Consider the following 18,495-nt stretch of genomic DNA (forward strand, 5'->3'; position numbering starts at 1 on the left):
TTATTATTCTCAAGTTGGATAGTTTCTGGTACCAGTTTAAAAGGAACTTTTGGGCTGGGGGTGGGCGATCACAGTGGTGGTATGCTAAATTTTCATGCCTGAAACTCCAAAACTCCCAGATTTAATCGACAGTACCAGCATATGGCAAAGATGAACAGAGTTCTACTGTCTTTTCTTTCATAAACATAATGAAATCTGGGGCTGTGCACTGGCTCAAGTCCCCAGTCCCCATCGGCAGGGGGTAAGCTTCACAAGTGGGTGATGCAAGTCCTGGTATATCTTTTCAATCATCTGCAAACAACTTCAATAACTTACTCACTCTTTGATGCAAAATCCATCCTAGAAACACACTACATTTGTTCTACGTATCTGTTCTTACAACTGAATGGCACTGTGGGAAGATCTGATGCTGTGATAATTTTCTCTCTCTCTACCTCTATCACTCTCTCTGCCTCTAAGTGAACAACCCTCCCACTGAGAGTAGTAAAATTGCATATGAACATGACTTTAGGTCATTAAAAATAAGTACATAAATAGAAAAAATTAACAAAGATGTTCAGGGAGATAGTACAGAGGTAGCCTACCTATCAGCCTTGCATGTCTGAGGCCCCAGAGGTTCTGGGTCCAATATCGTATCACCATAGTCCAATCTCTGGTATCACCATATGCCAGAGTTGAGCAGTGATTTGCTCTCAGTCTTATGAGATAAAAAAATGTTAAAAAGGGAAAAGAGCATAGAACACCTATAAAACAATGACCATTAAACTAGAAACTCCTTAACTACAATAAAACTAAAGAAAACAGTGGAACAATGACTTCTGTATGAATAAGACACACAAGAGAGAAAAAGGAAAGGTTATTGAAATATTCTGATTCAGTGGAATAATACAGTTTTAAAACTTGTCAAAATAACAAATTAGCTAGAAACTTTAGAAAGCATGTATGCACATAATATTCAATAAAACATGTTCAGAGATTTGCATGTATAATAATATGACTTTTTTACTCTCTTATCTTTTACTTTGTAGTATTAAAGTGATTTTGAATCAGTGTAAAGAATTGAACACTTTTCAATAGAGATATGGAGGTGGGAGGTGGTGCACCTGGCTAAGCACACATATCACCATGGGCAAGGACCTGGTTCAAGTCCCTACTCATGCACATCTGCATGGGAATGCTTCACAAGTGGTGAAGCTGGTCTGTGGATTTCTCTCTCTCTCTCTCTCTCTCTCTCTTTCTCTCTCTCTCTCTTTCTCCCCCTCTTTTTGCCACCAGGGTTATGGCTGGGACTCTGTGCCTGCACTGTGAATCCACCACTCCCAGTGGCCATTTTTTAAATTTTAATTTTGACAAAACAGAGAGAAATTGAGGGGGGGGAGTTAGAGAGGGGTAGAGAGTGAAAATTCTGGAAACAATTCTAAGATCACTTCTCACACACACAAAAAAATAAGTAAACCACAGTCTCTCAAAAACTTACTATTTCCCAGTGGAAATTTCCAGAAGAAATTCTCTCTTTCTTACCAATTTTACTCTTACTTCCAAACAACCCCCCACTTATTCTAGTCAATGACTATATTACATTAAATTAAATTGTCTGATACCCAGTCTATCTGGAAACTATGATATGCTAAAATGATAATTTGGTTTTTTCATATGTGTGTGCATATATGTATATACATGTATGTGTATATGTTTTAAGAACCCTGAATCAATACCTTAATTGAAAGAAGTGATTCCATGGACTTTTGGAGGTGTGGCTATTGACTAGCAGCTGCCTCATTTTTTTCTCTTCCTAAGCAACTAGGAAAAGGAACAAAAATCACTGGAAAACTCAACAAAATACAACCAGGATCTCTTCAAACTCACCAAGCCACAGGTGAGTAGAGACTTGTGTGGCTCAGACAGAAAGGGGTAAGGAAGCGATTCCTGAAACTAAAAGGTCATATTCAGGGTTGGCTGGTGCCAGACTGGTAGCTGAGGCACACACCACTTCTGGGTGTAATTAAAAAAAAAAAGATAATTTAAAAGAAAGAAAGAGAAAAAGAAAATTACCTAAGCCACAGATGAGTGCAGACACATGTGGCTTGAAAACTGAAAGGGGGTGAGTGAAAGATTCCCAGAACTAAAAGTCAGGACCGAGATGGCAGGCACCAAATTATATTGGTGGCTGAGACACACCACTTCTGGGTTTGAGTTTAAGCAACAAAATTACTGTAATAATAATAATAATAATAATAATAATAATAATAATAATACACCCTAAAAACTCAATTTACAACTATGACTTCTCGGCTCTCCATTGCTGTTGTCCCAGAGAGGCTGGAACAGCAGCAGGAGACCCTATATTTACATTAAGGTCACAAAACCAGCCCAGTGACTAAAGATAGAAATATTCCCTCTCCCACCAAGATATATAAACAAGGAATTGAATACCTTAGCCACAGTGCCTCCTGCTGACACAACAATGAAATCCACACTAAATGAAGAAACAGAGAAATACACAGATAGCAATGAGAGAAACCCGAAATGACCAGACAGAAACAGATCTAGAAAAAATGATGGAGATAGAGTTCAGAAAACTCATTATGAAATCAATTCAAGAACTAAGCAATAAATTACAAAGTATAGAAGAAAAAACAGAACAACAGGGCCAAAAGGACTCTGAATGTAGTTGATGTTGAGGTAAGAGGCCTCAGAAGTTGATTTAACCAGGTGGAGGAGAGAACATCAACACCAGAAGACACAACCAACACACTGAATTTAAAACTCCTGGAGAGGAAAGGTTTCAGAAAAATGAAACACTTCTCAATGAAATAGCAGGTTCTATCAGAAAGGTGAACATCAGAGTTATTGGATTCCTGAGGAAGAAGAGAGCAAGGGAAAGAAATAAAGAGAGAGAGAGAAAGCAAAATCAAAGAAATATTAACAGATTATTTTCCAAAACCCAAGCAATGTTCAAAATGTAGAAATCCAATAATATGAACACACACTAAATTTCTGAATCCAAAATGACACACACCAAGACCCATTATTGTAAGATTATCCAAAACCAAGGACAAGGAAAAAAAATATTGCAAGCTTCTAGGGATAGGGAGAAAGTCACATACAAAGGAAGAACCATCAGGCTTTCATTAGATTTCTCATCACAAACCCTAGAGGCAAGGAGGGAGTGGAATGGCATATTCAAAGTATTAAAAGATAAGAATTGCCAGTTACAAATTATGTATCCAGATAAATTATCCTTGAAATGTGAGGGAGAAATAAAGGTATTTTCAAAGATTCAGGAACTGAAGAAATTTGCCACTACCAATGCTGCCTTGCAAAAAATCCTGAGAGGTGTCCAACATGAAAAGGAGAGATATATTTGGAGATTCGACTCCCAGACATGGGAAATGAAAATAAGATTAAATAAATGGGATTATGTGAAACTAAAAATCTCCTACATTAGGATGACCAGGCAGGGAGAAGATATTTACACATCATACATCAGACAAACAATTGATATCAAACATCTAAACAGAAATAGTACAGATCTACAAAAGAAGCAAAAAGAACCCAATAAAAAAAGTGGGCCAAAGAACTAAACAGTTTTCTCCCATCCAAGTACTAACCAGGCCCGACCCTGCTTAGCTTCCGAGATCAGACGAGATCGGGCGTGTTCAGGGTGGTATGGCCGTAGACGAACTAAACAGTTTTCTAAGGAAGAGATACACATGACCCACAGACACATGAGGAAATGCTCCACTTCATTAAAATTATGAGATCTCACACCTGAGAGAATGGGTTACATCAACAAACCAGGAAATGAGGAGAGTTGGAGAGGTTGTGAAGAAAAGGGAACCTTGCTTCACTGCTAGTGAGAATGCAAACTTGTACAGCCCCTTTAGAAGACTGCATGGAGAGTGCTTAAACAGATAAAAATGGAAGTACCTTGTGATCCAGCAATACCACTTGAGCATTTATCTAGTGGACACTCAAGCACTAATTAAAGGGACTTATGCACCCCTGTGTTCATAGCTGCATTATCCACAATAGCCAGAGAGTTGAAGCGGCCTAGATGCCTATCATCAGATGACTGACTGAAGAAGTTATGAGATATATATTCCATGGAATATTATTCTGCAGTCAAAAAATATGATGTGTCTTTTGGGACAAAATGGATAGAACTGAAGGTGATTTTGCTTAGTGAAAAAGTAAAGAGAAGAAAGACAACTACCAGATGATTTCATTCATATGTAGAATCTAGAGATCTGATTTACGTAAACTTGCCAAAAACAAAAACAAAACATCCAAAGAAAACAGACACAAGCAAACTGTTTGTAAGATTCATAAGAACTTGAGGAGGTGGGAGGGTAGGGATACAGAACTTTGATGGTGGCTGTGGTGTGGAACTGTACATTGTAATCTTACAATCTGGTAACAAACTATTAATAACAAGTAAAAAAAAATTAAAAAGAGAAGTGTTTCCAACAGAACAATTAACCCCCATGATCTGATCTTTTTATTTGTTTTGGAAATTAAAAATGGGTCTTGACTACTCACCTCTAGGTGATAGTTTTAGTGACCATTATCAACAGTAGCGGAAAACAGTAGTTAAAGTAACCACATAAGCAAGGTTCATACAATCATCCATGTAGGGGAGGGAAGGGCAACTACAGTGTCAAATTTCCAAGACTAGGGAAGGGCACAAAAGGTATGAAAGAGAAGAATAAGGAGAAAGAGAGTCATTTCACTGTACTCCTTAATATCTGCCATCTAATGAATTATTCAATCCTGCGTTTTTGTTGTGGATTATCTGGGCCAATTACATCTCCTTTCTCCCTTTGAGTACCTGCCTTTATTTGGCCAGGTCCCTGATCACCTGTCCAGTAAACTGAGGTGTGCCCTGAGAAGAAAATCAGATGAAATTCAAATAGATTATTTGTATTAATTTAAAAAATAAGAATGTAATTTTTTTTAATAGTTGTATTTAATGCTTTGTGAAATAAAGGCAATTCTCTTTTAACTTATGCCACCACTTTCCTATCCCATTTTAAATATGTACTGCCAAAAATAGAATCACTGTACGTGTGGGGCCTCATTTCTGGGCTCTCAATTCTATTCCACTGGTCAGTGTGTCTGTTCATGTTCCAGTACCAAGCAGTTTTGATGACAATGGCCGTATAATACAGTTTGAGATCTGGGAGTGTGATGCCTCCTGTTCTGTTCTTTTTTCTCAAGATTGTTTTGGCAATTCTAGGTCTTTTCTGGTTCCAGATAAACATTTGTAGCATTTTTTCTATTCTCCTAAAAAATGTGCTTGGGATCTTGATGGGGATAGCATTAAATTTGTAGATGGCTCTGGGTAGTATATTCATTTTGATGATGTTAATTCTTCCAACCCATGAACATGGAATATCTTTCCACTTCTTTGTGTCTTTTTCAATTTCTTTGAGTAGTGACTCATAATTTTCAGTATACAAGTCTTTCACTTCTTTGGTTAGGTTTATTCCTAGATATTTTATTGTTTTTGTTGCTATAGAAAAAGGAACTGATTTCTGGATTTCAATTTCTTCTAACTTAGTGTTTGCATAGAGGAATGCCACTGACTTTTGAATGTTAATTTTATAGCCTGACACCTTACTGTATTGCCTGATGATTTCCAAAAGCTTCTTGCTGGATTCCTTAGGTTTTTCCATGTATACTATCATGTCATCTGCAAATAAGGAGAGTTTGACTTCTTCTCTTCCAATCTGTATGCCTTTAATTCCTTGCTCCTGCCTGATTGCTATGGCAAGAACTTCCAACACTATGTTGAATAGTAATGGTGATAGTGGGCAGCCCTGTCTAGTACCTGATCTGAGGGGAAATGCTTCCAGTTTTTCACCATTGAGTATGATGTTGGCTGTAGGTTTGCTATATATAGACTCCACTATCTTCAGGAATTTTCCATCTATTCCTAATCTTTGACAAAGGGGCCCAGACTATTACATGGGGGAAGCAGAGTCTCTTCAACAAATGGTGTTGGAAATAATGGGTTGAAACATGCAGAAGAATGAAACTGAATCACTGTATTTCACCAAATACAAAAGTAAATTCCAAGTGGATCAAGGACTTGGATGTTAGACCACAAACTATCAGATACTTAGAGGAAAATATTGGAAGAACTTTTTTCCGCATAAATTTTAAAGACATTTTCAATGAAACGAATCCAATTACAAAGAAGACTAAGGCAAGTATAAACCTATGGGACTACATCAAATTAAAAAGCTTCTTCACAGCAAAAGAAACCACTACCCAACTCAAGAGACCCCTCACAGAATGGGAGAAGATCTTTACATGCCATACATCAGATAAGAGTTTAATAACCAACATATATAAAGAGCTTGCCAGACTCAACAACAAGACAACAAATAACCCCATCCAAAAATGGGGGGAGGACTTGCACAGAATATTCACCACAGAAGAGATCCTAAAGGCCGAGAAACACATGAAAAAATGCTCCAAGTCTCTGATTGTCAGAGAAATGCAAATCAAGACAACAATGAGATATCACTTCACTCCTGTGAGAATGTCACACATCAGAAAAGGTAACAGCAGCAAATGCTGGAGAGGGTGTGGGGTCAAAGGAACCCTCCTGCACTGCTGGTGGGAATGTCAATTGGTCCAACCTCTGTGGAGAACAGTCTGGAGAACTCTCAGAAGGCTAGAAATGGACCTACCCTATGACCCTGCAATTCCCCTCCTGGGGATATATCCTAAGGAACCCAACACACCCATCCAAAAAGATCTGTGTACACATATGTTCTTGGCAGCACAATTTGTAATAGCCAAAACCTGGAAGCAACCCAGGTGTCCAACAACAGATGAGTGGCTGAGCAAGTTGTGGTATATATACACAATGGAATACTACTCAGCTGTAAAAAATGGTGACTTCACCGTTTTCAGCCGGTCTTGGATGGACCTTGAAAAAATCATGTTGAGTGAAATAAGTCAGAAACAGAAGGATGAATACGGGATGATCTCACTCTCAGGCCGAAGTTGAAAAACAAGATTAGAAAAGAAAACACAAGTCGAACCTGAAATGGAATTGGAGTATTACACCAAAGTAAAAGACTCTGGGGTGGGTGGGTGTGTGGGGAGAATACAGGTCCATGAAAAATGATGAATGAAATAGTGGGGGTTGTATTGTTAAATGGGAATCTGGGGAATGTTATGCATGTAAAAAAAAAAAAAAAAAGAAGTAGAAACGCAAAGCAGAAATTGACTGAGTTTGGAGTATGGCACCAAAGTAAGAAAGCAGTACACTAGAGTTTGCAGTGAGTACCTCCCTAATACTTCCTCTCCACTTTTCCAAGCTTTGGGTCCATGATTGCTCAACAATTTGTTTGGCTTTGTATGTTAACTCTCTTTTCAGTCACCAGGTTCCAGGTGTCTTCAGGATGCCGGCCAGATTTCCCTGGATTGAAGACCCCACCAATATGTCCTGGAGCTCAGCTTCCCCAGAGACCCACCCTACTAGGGAAAGAGAGGGGCAGACTGGGAGTATGGACCGACCAGTCAACGCCCATGTTCAGCGGGGAAGCAATTACAGAAGCCAGACCTTCTACCTTCTGCAACCCACAATGACCCTGGGTCCATGCTCCCAGAGGGATAGAGAATGGGAAAGCTATCGGGGGAGGGGTGGGATATGGAGATTGGGCGGTGGGAATTGTGTGGAGTTGTACCCCTCCTACCCTATGGTTTTGTTAATTAATCCTTTCTTAAATAAATATAAAAAAGAGAAAAAAAAATAGAATCACTGGTTTTTCTCACCAATACAAAACTCAAACAGCTACTACTTAGGGGAATAATTTTTAAAATTTCAATAGCAATAACTTTCTTTTTAATTTTTTTATTATCTCTATTCATTTATTGGATAAAGACAGACAGAAATCAAGAAGAAGAGGGATAATAGGGAAAGAGACACTTGAAGCATTGCTTCACCACTCAAAAACTTTCCCCCTGCAGGTGGGGACCAGGGGCTCAAACCCAGGTCCTTGCACATTATAGCATGTGCATTCAACCAGGTGTGTCATCACCTGGCCCCGTGGTAACTTTCTTTTCAAGTGCTGATCACTGTTCAAACCATTTCAAAGACAAGGTAAAGGCAAAAGAGACTTGATAGGGCTCCTCAACTTTGTTTACTTTCATTACTCAAAGTTAAAAACCTTTGGGAGGAAATGGTATCTCAGTTTATGTTTTCTTTTTGTTCTCACCAGAGTTTCACTGATATGGTAATATTTTTTGAGAAAAAGGGAGAGAGGGAGAGAGAGATTGAAAGAGAAAGAAAAAAGAGACAAAGAGAGGAATCGACTACAGCATAGAATTTCCTAATTATTAAACAAAATTTTCTGCTTTATATCTTAATGCTTTTCAACCACCAAGTTGCAGATTCTACCATGACACCAACTTGACTTCCCTGGATAGACAACCTTACCAGTGTGTCTTGAAACCCCACGTCCCCAGAGCCCTACTCCACTAGGGAAAGGTAGAGACAGGCTCAGGGTATGAATATACCTGTCAGTGTCCATGTCCTGTGGAGAAGCAATTATGGAAGCTAGACTTCTGCACTCCATAAAGATCTTTGGTCCATACTCTCAAATGAATAAGTAATAGGGAAGGTTTCAATGGAGGAGATGGGGTATAGAACTCTGGTGGTGGGAATTGTATGGTATTTGTACCCCTCTTAGCCCACAATCTTGTCGATTATTATTAAATCACTAATAAAGAAATAATAAAAAAAAAGAAAAGAAGAGAAGGCAGGACCTTAGAGAAAAATGGGCAAATACATCCAAATATAGGCAGATGGTTATTGAGGTAATAGTCATCCTATTTCTGTAACCTTGGGAGAACTACTGCAGTTCCTAATGGACGGAATGGGAATACAGAATTCTGATGGTGGGAGCAATGTGGAATTATGCCCCTGTTGTCTTAGAATTTTGTAAATCAAAATTAATTCACTAATAAAAATTTTTTTTAAAGAATTGTCCCCCAGGGCCATAGCCATATGGTTCTGAGGGCTTAAATCAGGGTTGTGCACATGACAAATCCAGCACCTTCCCAGGTGAACTGTTATGCTGGGTTATATATATACATATTTTTTTTTTCCAGGGCTTGGTGCCTGCACTACAAATTCACTGCTTCTGGCGGCCATTTTTCCTTTTTTTTTTTAATTGGATAGGACCGAGAAATTGAGAGAAGAGGGGGAGATAGAGTGGGAGAGAGAAAAATAGGCACCTGCAGACTTTTTTTGAAGTGACTCCTGTGCAGGTGGGGAGTTGGGAACCTGAACTGGGATCCTTGCATGGGGCCTTATGCTTCATAAGTGTGCTTTACCCAGTGTACCACCACCCAACCCCCTTAGTATATATTTTCTAAAAGTTTGTTTCTATGTCATTTTCACTTCTTCTCTCTCAAGTCATAAGAGATGGTTTGTTTACTGAGAGGAGGACTGTGACCCAAGTTTTAAGAACCAGTAAAGTGCAGCTTACTTAGTGTAAAAATGATGAAGTTATTTCCTTTGCAATATTTTTTCTGTTTTTATTATTATTATTTTATTTATAAAATAGAAAATATTGATGACCATAGGATAAGAGGGGTACAATTCCACCCAATTTCCACCACTAGAGTTCCATATCCCATCCCTTCCCTTGTAAGTTTTCCCATTCTTTATCCCTCTGGGAGTATGGACCCAGGGTCATTATGGGGTGCAGAAGGTGGAAGATATGGCTTCTGTAATTGCTTCTCTGCTGGACATGGGCATTAGCAGGTTGATCCATTCCTAAAACTCATCTGCTATATTCTTTCATTTAAGTTCCTGACTATGAAACAATTTGTTCTGTTTATATCTTAATGCTTTTTCAGCCACCAAGTTGCAAATGCTACCATGATGCCAACCTGACTTCACCAGACAGAAGACTTCACCTATGTACCCTGGACCCTCCCACCAGAGCCCTGCCCCACTAGTGAAAGATAGGAATGGGCTGGAAGTATGGATCAACCTTTGCAATGTCTTGGACAGAACTTGAAAGTGTTATGTTGAGGGAGATAACCCAGAAAGAGAAGGACAAATACCAAGTGGTCTCACTAATAGGCAGAACTTAAGAAACAAGGACGGTAAGGGAAAACATAAGGTGAAACTTGGACTGGTTGTGGTATATTGCACTAAAGCAAAGGATTCTAAGCAAGGAGTGAAAAGGATATGAAGAAGGGGCATAGGGTCCTGGTGTGTGATGGGGTAGGGAGCCTACGTTTGAAGAGCAAGTATCTTCCAGACATGTAGATACCTAGATACCTATCATGGGCAGATGATGGATTATACCTATGTGTCAATAACTGTACTATAAACCATTAATCACCCCCCAATAAAGTATTTAAAAAAAAGAAAAGGAAAAGAATGTGGTGGTGTCAATGTGGGCTTGGTTTGGGCACAAATGTTATTCATCAAAATTGTTTGGGTTTCCAAGGAATAAACCCCATCAGTTACAGATAGCTTCTAGCAAAACTTATAAGAAATAGTAGAGATGAATAGATGGTGAACCTATGCTGCTTGTTGTGAATCCAACAACAAAGTAGTTTTGCTACTCCTGGACACATTAGCTAACATCTTTGAGCTTTACTTTCCACATTTGTAAAAGAGAGGGGCCATAACAATACCTAAAGCAGAGTTATGCTGGCATTTAAATGAGCCAGTACTCAAAAAGTACTTAGAGCAGCACCTGACGCAATGTAAGTGCTACCAATTTAAGTGTCAAATAATTAACTCTTATTTAATTAAACTTATTAAAAGAAAGGTAAGAGAGTTCTTATTGGATAGTGTTTTCCAGAGCCTTACCAATGTTTACCCTTTTTTGCTTGCCCTCACATATCTTCTACCTCCCTGAAAGCCAAGGCAGCAGGTCCTTGGTCCTGAGAGGTGAACACTGCTGTAATAGTCTAAGTCAGAAAAGTTATCAGTTGTTATATTTGTAGACTTCACACACAGAGACTCCACAAGCTTGAAGATGCCAAGCAGAAAAGAAAAAAAAAAAAAACACGAAAGGCCTGTCCTAGCCAGCTTGGGTCTGAGAGCACATCTCCCCCTTGGCCTCTGACTCCTTATTATCCATAGTAGGCCAAAGACCTGGTGTGTGACCATCTAGAGGAGGGGACTCTGGCCACTTCTGTAAATTCCTTGTAACCAAATTGCAGACTTAGTTTATTTCCTTCCCTGTTGTTTTCACACCAGCTCAAAGGGTGGGAAAATAAACAACAGGTAGGAGCTGGCCAGGAGAAATTTAAGGCACTTAGTCACAGGATGTGTGGCAGGAATCTTGGTCAACTCCAGTTTTCTGATGAAGAAACTCAAAGAAGAGATGTGCCTGATGATTCTCAAGTGGGGTGGGAAGGGGAGGCTTTGTGAATAAAGACAGAATTCAATATAAAATACCAGTGATCATTATAACGTCACCCATTCCAAGGAGAGAATGTAAAGGAGAGAAAAGTCACAGTGGAAAGAGAGTTTCTAATTTGGTGTGGTTAAAATGTCTTACTTGGGAACATTTTGCCAAAGCATGAGACATGCCCTGGAGGAAGAATCAGAAAGGACTGGTGCAAGTGAGACACCCTGAAGCTCAAGGTCCTAAATTTCATTGTAAATTGGCTGAAGCAACTAGCAGAAGATTAATGGAAGAGGGCACATTTCTTGGTCCTACCAGTAAGCAGTGGTAACTATGACCTATGACTCTGGGCTGGTAGAAAAGGTAGTGGAAGGGAAGAGGGAAGGTAAAGAATGTGGCAGCCAAGGCTTCCTATAGGAAGGAGACTTTTGGAAGCTAGTCAGTTGTTTTCTGAAAGACTGGCAATGCCAGAAATGAAAACAGAGATCAGAAGGAAATATTTGTAGAGCAAACAGGTGGAACTTTCTCCTGGTTACAGCACCACTGGACAGGTCAGTCTACCCTACTCTGTGGCATGCAAGTTCATGTTTATGAGATGGTAAAAGCACAGCAAGCAGGGGCCTCATTCTCTCTCCCAGGCCAGACTTGACCTGTTTTAATTATGATGCTACCTTCTTCTCCAATGAAGTCTATTTTTCCCCTTTACATCCATGCTGTGCAAAACTGGATAGAAAGTGAGTACAACACAAGTCTTAATCCCAGGTTTGCAATGGTCAAGTTCATCCGAAAACAGTAGGAGCATTCTAAGATTTTATAAAGCAAAACAGTGTCTTACCATAGAGCAGGATGACCATCACAATGAGTTTCATAATGCTAGAGTTAAAACAGAAAAGATAAAACTTGATTAGAAAATGAAACTGAAAAATAAAAATAAAATGATAGTTGGAGTTTGAGAATCACTTAGGGCTCATATGGGTGATGGAGACCATGCTACGTATTTCCCAAGTCATTTCCTTTTACTATTGACATCACAGTTATACCCTATTTCCTGGCCTCCTTTGCAGTTAGATGAGCCATGTGATAGGGCTGCTGCCTGTGGAGTTGCAGGTAGAAAATATGGTGTCCCTTTCAGCACCAGCTGCTAATGCTTCCTTTCCTTCTCTTCCTTCTCCTACTTTCTTGAATGAAGATAATGCATTTGCTTTCTTGAATAAAGAGGAATTTCCCATTTATTCTAATCTCAACCAAAAAAGTCTAATAGGGAAGCATAAAATAAGGAATGAGGGATAATGTTAAAAATAGATAAAGCAAATCAAATACAGAAATATGACATGGAGTCAAGTATAAAATCAATGCTAAGTGATTACCATAGAAATCTACCCACCTTGCATGGTGTGGGACTCAAGTTTGGCTTGTAATGTTTGAGCAGCTACAGTGAAAAGAAAACCTTTATTGGTAAATTGATTTACAGAGCTTTCCAAAAGAGAAAAATAAACTAGTGCTCAGGAGAAGATGCACAGCTATATCTAATCTGGTAGAAATGTTTTTCTTGGCAATGGTTTGTTTAGAAGTTAGACCTTTTTGGATTTTGTCAGGCATCCACCCTCTATATACATTCACAGTACCCAGCAAAAAGCTATTTTTAAAATTTTGTATTAATGATTTAATAGTTATTTACAAAATTATAAGATAATAGGGATATAACTCCACACTGTTCTTACCACCAGAGCTCTGTGTCCCCACCCCCTCAAATGGAAATTGCCATAGTGATACCCAGGTCACAGATATGTAGCATAGAATTTTAAGCTAAAAAAGTTTATTTTATTTTTTCCTTCTAGTATCTTTTTTAAAATTAATTTTTAATGGAATATAGCTGTGCACAGTACCAAATTTAAAAAGTAAAAGTAATGAACATTGGAAATAGTGGTAATCTTTTGCCCAACTCTTTTTTAAGGTAGACTAATAGAGCATTGTATGCGTATTTCACACTTTTATCTATTTTATATTTAAAATTTTAAATAGGTGTGCATATTTCACATTTTATATATCTATAAAACATATTTATTTTTCTGTTGATGTAAATTTGAGTGGTTTCTACCTTTTGGCTTTTGTAAATAATCCTATAAACATGGTATATAAATATCTCTGAAAATCTGAAATAAATACCTCTTTGAAACTCTGCTTACATGAGCTGCTGATGGTGCACTTGGCTGAGTGCACATGTTGCAATATGCAAGGACATAGATTCAATCCTCCAGCTCCTCCCAGCAGGGGGAAAGTGTCTACAGCAGTGAAGTAGTGCTGCAGGTATCTCTCTGTCTCTCTCTACTTCTATCTCTATTTCCTTCCCTCTGTATTTCTAGCTGTTTCTGTCTAATAAATAAATAAAGATAATATTTTTCAGATTTATTTATTTAAAAAACTGCTTTTACTTCTTTTGGGTATATTATCAGAAGTGGAATTATTGGATCATACTTTGTAATTCTGTTTTTTTTTTTTTTAAGTGACTACCATATTATTTTCTTTAACAGCAGCACTGTTTTCTGTTACCACATAGTATAGACTTTCAACTTCTTCATAGTATTGTCAAAACTTTTCTTCTGTTTTTATATAGTGTTTGTCCTAGTGGGTAGGAAGTTCTTATAACTTTTAAATGAATACTTTCATTATAGCATCTTTTCATTTCCTTTTCTCATACTGTCTATACATTTCTTTGTCTATTTTTAATTTGGTTCTTTAGCCTTTTTATTTTTCTTGTTGACTTGTAGGAGCTGTTTTATACTAAAATTAATACTAATGACAGTGAGTTGTATACTTCAGTTATTGAAGTATATAAATATATATACTAAACAGATGTTCAGTATATATATCTATATACTGAACATCTGTTCAATATATAAATTTCACACTGGCTCCTGATTGCTCTCTCCCTTCCTTCCAGCAATTTCAATAGGTTTCAAAACTTGGGAATTGTCTCTTGGACCAAAGTTGGCATCATTCAGTGGTAGAGTTTGGAAATCTTACCATATTATTCCCTTACACTATCTTGTACCACATCACTATCACCATTCTACTTACCATGGAATCTAAGAGCTAGAAACTGCCATCTAATGTAGGAATCTCACATTTTTTAAAACCAAAAACCATTATCTTAACTGTATGTTTTTCCTTGGGATAATGTATCAAACAGGGACACATAGTCAAACTGTATTTTACTACAAACTTAGGGCATCACCTTTATTCAAATAATCACATGAAATTGTTATGTCCTTGGGAAACATGGACAAAAAGTCTCTGTAATTCACATAGCAGGCAGGAGCACTGGGTTTGACAAGGAAGTCAAAACCGTTTTTTAATTCTCTAATTCAAAATTCTCTCTTCCCTAGTGAAAAGCTACTTTTTAAAAAATTTCTTTATTGGGGGATTAATGTTTTATAGTCGATAGTAAATAAATACAATAGTTTGTACATGCATAACATGTCTTAGTTTTCCACATAACAATACAAGCCCCACTAGATCACCCTTTTCCAGGACCTGTACTTTCCCTTCCACCCACCGCAGAGTCTTTTACTTTGGTGCAACACATCAATTCCAGTTCAGGTTTAACTTGTGTTTTCTCTTCTTATCTTGTTTTTCAAGTTCTGCCTGAGAGTGACATCATCCCATATTCATCCTTCTGTTTCTGACTTACTTCACTTTAACATGATTTTTTCAAGCTCCATCCAAGATCGGCTGAAAACGGTGAAATCACTATTTTTAATAGCTGAGCAGTATTCCATTGTGTATATATACCACAACTTACTCAGCCACTCATCTGTTGTTGGATACCTGGGTTGCTTCCAGGTTTTGATTACTGAAAATTATGCTGCTATGAACATAGGTATACACAGATCTTTTTTGGATGGGTGTATTGGGTTCCTTAGGACATATCCCCAGGAGAGGAATTGCAGGGTCATAGGGTAAGTCCATTTCTATCCTTCTGAGAGTTCTCCAGACTGCTCTCCACAGAGGTTGGATCAATTTACATTCTCACCAGCAGTGCAGAAGGTTCCTTTGACCCCACAACCTCTACAGCATTTGTTGCTGTTACCTTTTCTGATGTATGACATTTTCACAGGAGTGAAGTGGTATCTCATGATTGTCTTTATTTGAATTTTCTGACAATCAAAGACTTGGAGCATTTTTCATGTGTTTCATAAGCCTGACCTGTGGTAAAAAAAATACTATATCTATTATTATATATATATAGTATTTTACATTATATCTTTATATTATTTATATATAGTAATAACATATATTATGCTTGCCTCCTGCCCCTGTAGGTGAGGTCATTGTACATTTTCACTTTGTGTGATTTCCTTTGCTATCTCTTGTAGGTTTGGTTTAGTGGTGATGAGTTCTTTCAGCTGCTGATCTTCTGAAAAGCCAATTTTTCCTCCTTGAAACCTGATTGATAATGTAGCAGGATAAAGTATTCTTGGGTGGGGTCCTTTTGAAGTAGAAACTCTTGTTTTTGAAGGAGAGAACAAAAGAAAAATTACAGAACAGAGTTGAGATTTAACCCCATGCAGCTTCACGGCATTCTTTTAATACGGTTGAGATCCTTTTTAAAATGTTCCAGCCTGTTTCAGCTATGGTGTGGAAAGAGATGGACAGGATTCAGAATCTAATGCATCCCCAAGGCCAGGTGTGAGGATTGTTCCTAAGATCCAGGTGAGATATTGAGGGACAGTGGCTGAGAAGATAGATGCCATTTACATCAGGGGAGTTTCTATCCTGAGCTCCCATTCATCCCACAAATACTGCCCACACCCTTCATTATGTACAAGGCAGAGAGTTCTCTTCTCTACTCCAGTCCTAAACAGGTGCACAATTTCTGGCATAGATATAGCTCCCAGGTCACATACAAAGCCCACCTAGATGAGTTCTGGGAAAATCTGAGCATGCGAATAGGAAAAAGAGGCAATAGAGTAGGGATGTTTTGCATCTGAAGTCTGAAGGAGTTTATGTGATTCAGCTTAAGCATAAGACAGTAAGTAGAAATGGGGTGGTGGCTGGGGGGCAGCATACCTGGCAGAGTGCAAATGAAACAATCCACAAGGATCTCAGTTCAAATTCCCTAGTTCTCGTCTGTGTGTGTTGGGGTTGAACAGTGAAGCAGTGCCTCAGGTGTCTCTATCTCCCTCAATCCATCTCTCTCTCCTCTCAATTTCTCTCTGACTTTGTCCAAAATAAATACAATAGATAAATAAATAAGGGATGGAATGGTGGTAACCAGAAATAGAGTGAGTCAGGCAAGTGTAGATACGATACGGAAAGTGAGAGGAGGCTTCCAAAGCAGAAGCTGGGGGAGTAACAAAGTTCCCTATTTTACTGCTTTGTTTAGATTATTTTTAGTAATCTGAGTTCCCAAGGAAATGCTAAATTTAAATTTAAATGATAAATTTGTGTCTAAGGAAGGTTGTTTACTGAGACTTTCTGACCAATATTTGCTAAATATACTCAGGCTTTCTCTAGAGGTTATGGGAGAATGTAAAGATGTGTGGGGCTTGATCCCTCAATAATTTATTTTTATGTTTTTATCTATTTGTTTATTTGACTATGATATTTATTATTTCTTATCAGAGAATAGCTAATTTCAGTCTTCCAGGAAATGAACCTGAGACATAGTATAGTCAGACATCAGAAGCTTTTGCATGAGCATTATATTAACTCCCCATATCCCTTATTACTTTCTGAAAAGAAAGGTATAATGTCCACAGAAAACTGAAATTTCAGCTTAGGACCAGTGAGGAAGGCAGTAGGCACATGACACATACAAAAGTCCTTGCTCTGAGCAAAGGACACATTGACATTGTAACTTCTGTGGAAGGAGGACTCAATTAGCCTCAGTCCAATAGCTCCAGGAAGCCCTTTGCTTTGGCCAGATTTACTTGTTGACTGGACTAGTTGGGCTTGCTGGACTGGCACTGTCAATTCAGTGAGTAGAGCATGAAGTCCAAAAGTACAGGCTTCCCTGATCCTCAGCTTGCCTCCAAGAATGACAGCTGACATAGATTATTTCTCAGAGCACCAGAAACTGAAGCAAAACATTTAGAGTGGATATCACTACTTTTGATCTGCTGAAATGGGTAGGTTTATTTCCTTTTTAACAAAGTTTCTAAACCTCAAAATAAAAAGGCTGCTGGGAAGTGACCGCATCTGTTTTTTAACAAGGCTTGTGACAGAGTGTCGCATGATTTTTTCAGAGCAGTATGGAGAAATGTAGAGTCAATAGTGATACAGTTCCTTGTGTTACTTTTGATTCATTCATTCCACAAATATTTATGGAGTCAGAAACTGTGCTAGGGGGCTCACTATAATGATGTGGTAGATTGAAGATGGACTTAAAATCTTTTCTACTCTCCTGTAAGGAGATGATCTTCTCTCTACTCCTGAAATATAGGCTGACCTCAGAGACATAGAAGAGATATTTTTTATCATCACCAGGGGATTCACTGGTCCAAGTCAATTTTTGTCAGATAGAAATAGAGAAAGAGAAAAATAAAGGAAAAGAAGCCATAGCATCAAATCTTCTTCCAGTGTGATGGGTACCTGGGTCAAACACAAGGGAAAGTAGGAACACTATCCAGGTGAGCTATCTTGCTGATCCTAGAAGAGATATCCGAGCCTTCTGAAACTATCACTAAGTCATAAAAGGCCTTGAAGCTTCTTTTTCTCATGAAATACTTTTTCATTTTTCTAGGGCTCTGAGCCACCACTTATGATAACCTACTACCCTGAGAGCAACATGGTGAAGAGGTTACCAGTCCCAGCTTAGCCTCGTCTCTTCTAGTCATCTCTGCCACATCATGTAAAAAAAAAAAAATCTCAGATCCTCTAGACTGGTACGTCAGCAAAAGACTAATCTGCCCACCACCTTTTATTACAATAAAGTTTTGTCACAATGTCATCTTATTTATATAATTGATGTCTAAGGCTAATCTTGTGCAACAAAAGTAGAATTGAGTAGTTGTGACAGAGACTACATAACCTACAAAGCTGAAAATATTTTATCAATTTAATTTTTTTTAATTTATTGCCACCAGGGTTATAG

General features: G+C 38.2%; 1 protein-coding gene and 1 long non-coding RNA gene across 11 annotated transcripts in view; one reads left to right on the forward strand and one right to left on the reverse strand.

Annotated features, from left to right (window-relative positions):
* Positions 1 to 18,495, reverse strand: part of CD86 (CD86 molecule) — an 88,842-nt gene that overhangs the window by 28,783 nt on the left and 41,564 nt on the right. For 3 of the 10 annotated variants that reach the window (XM_060198292.1, XM_060198294.1, XM_060198291.1), the window contains exons 2-3: positions 12,784 to 12,828; positions 12,235 to 12,272 (exon numbers count right to left, since the gene is read on the reverse strand). The exons of 4 other annotated variants lie outside the window; for them this stretch is intronic. In XM_060198292.1, the coding sequence (XP_060054275.1) occupies positions 12,235 to 12,268 (34 nt within the window). In that variant the 5' untranslated portion in view covers positions 12,269 to 12,272; positions 12,784 to 12,828. The remainder of the gene's footprint in view (positions 1 to 12,234; positions 12,273 to 12,783; positions 12,829 to 18,495) is intronic. 3 more of the 10 variants (XM_060198289.1, XM_060198293.1, XM_060198290.1) reach the window with 1 other exon arrangement.
* On the forward strand, positions 17,341 to 18,351 carry LOC132540237 (uncharacterized). The gene is made up of 2 exons (XR_009551444.1): positions 17,341 to 17,530; positions 18,145 to 18,351. It is a non-coding gene; the product is annotated as an uncharacterized LOC132540237 (long non-coding RNA).

This window comes from Erinaceus europaeus, chromosome 9, assembly GCF_950295315.1.
Source record: "Erinaceus europaeus chromosome 9, mEriEur2.1, whole genome shotgun sequence".
NCBI classification, from domain to species: Eukaryota; Metazoa; Chordata; class Mammalia; order Eulipotyphla; family Erinaceidae; genus Erinaceus; species Erinaceus europaeus.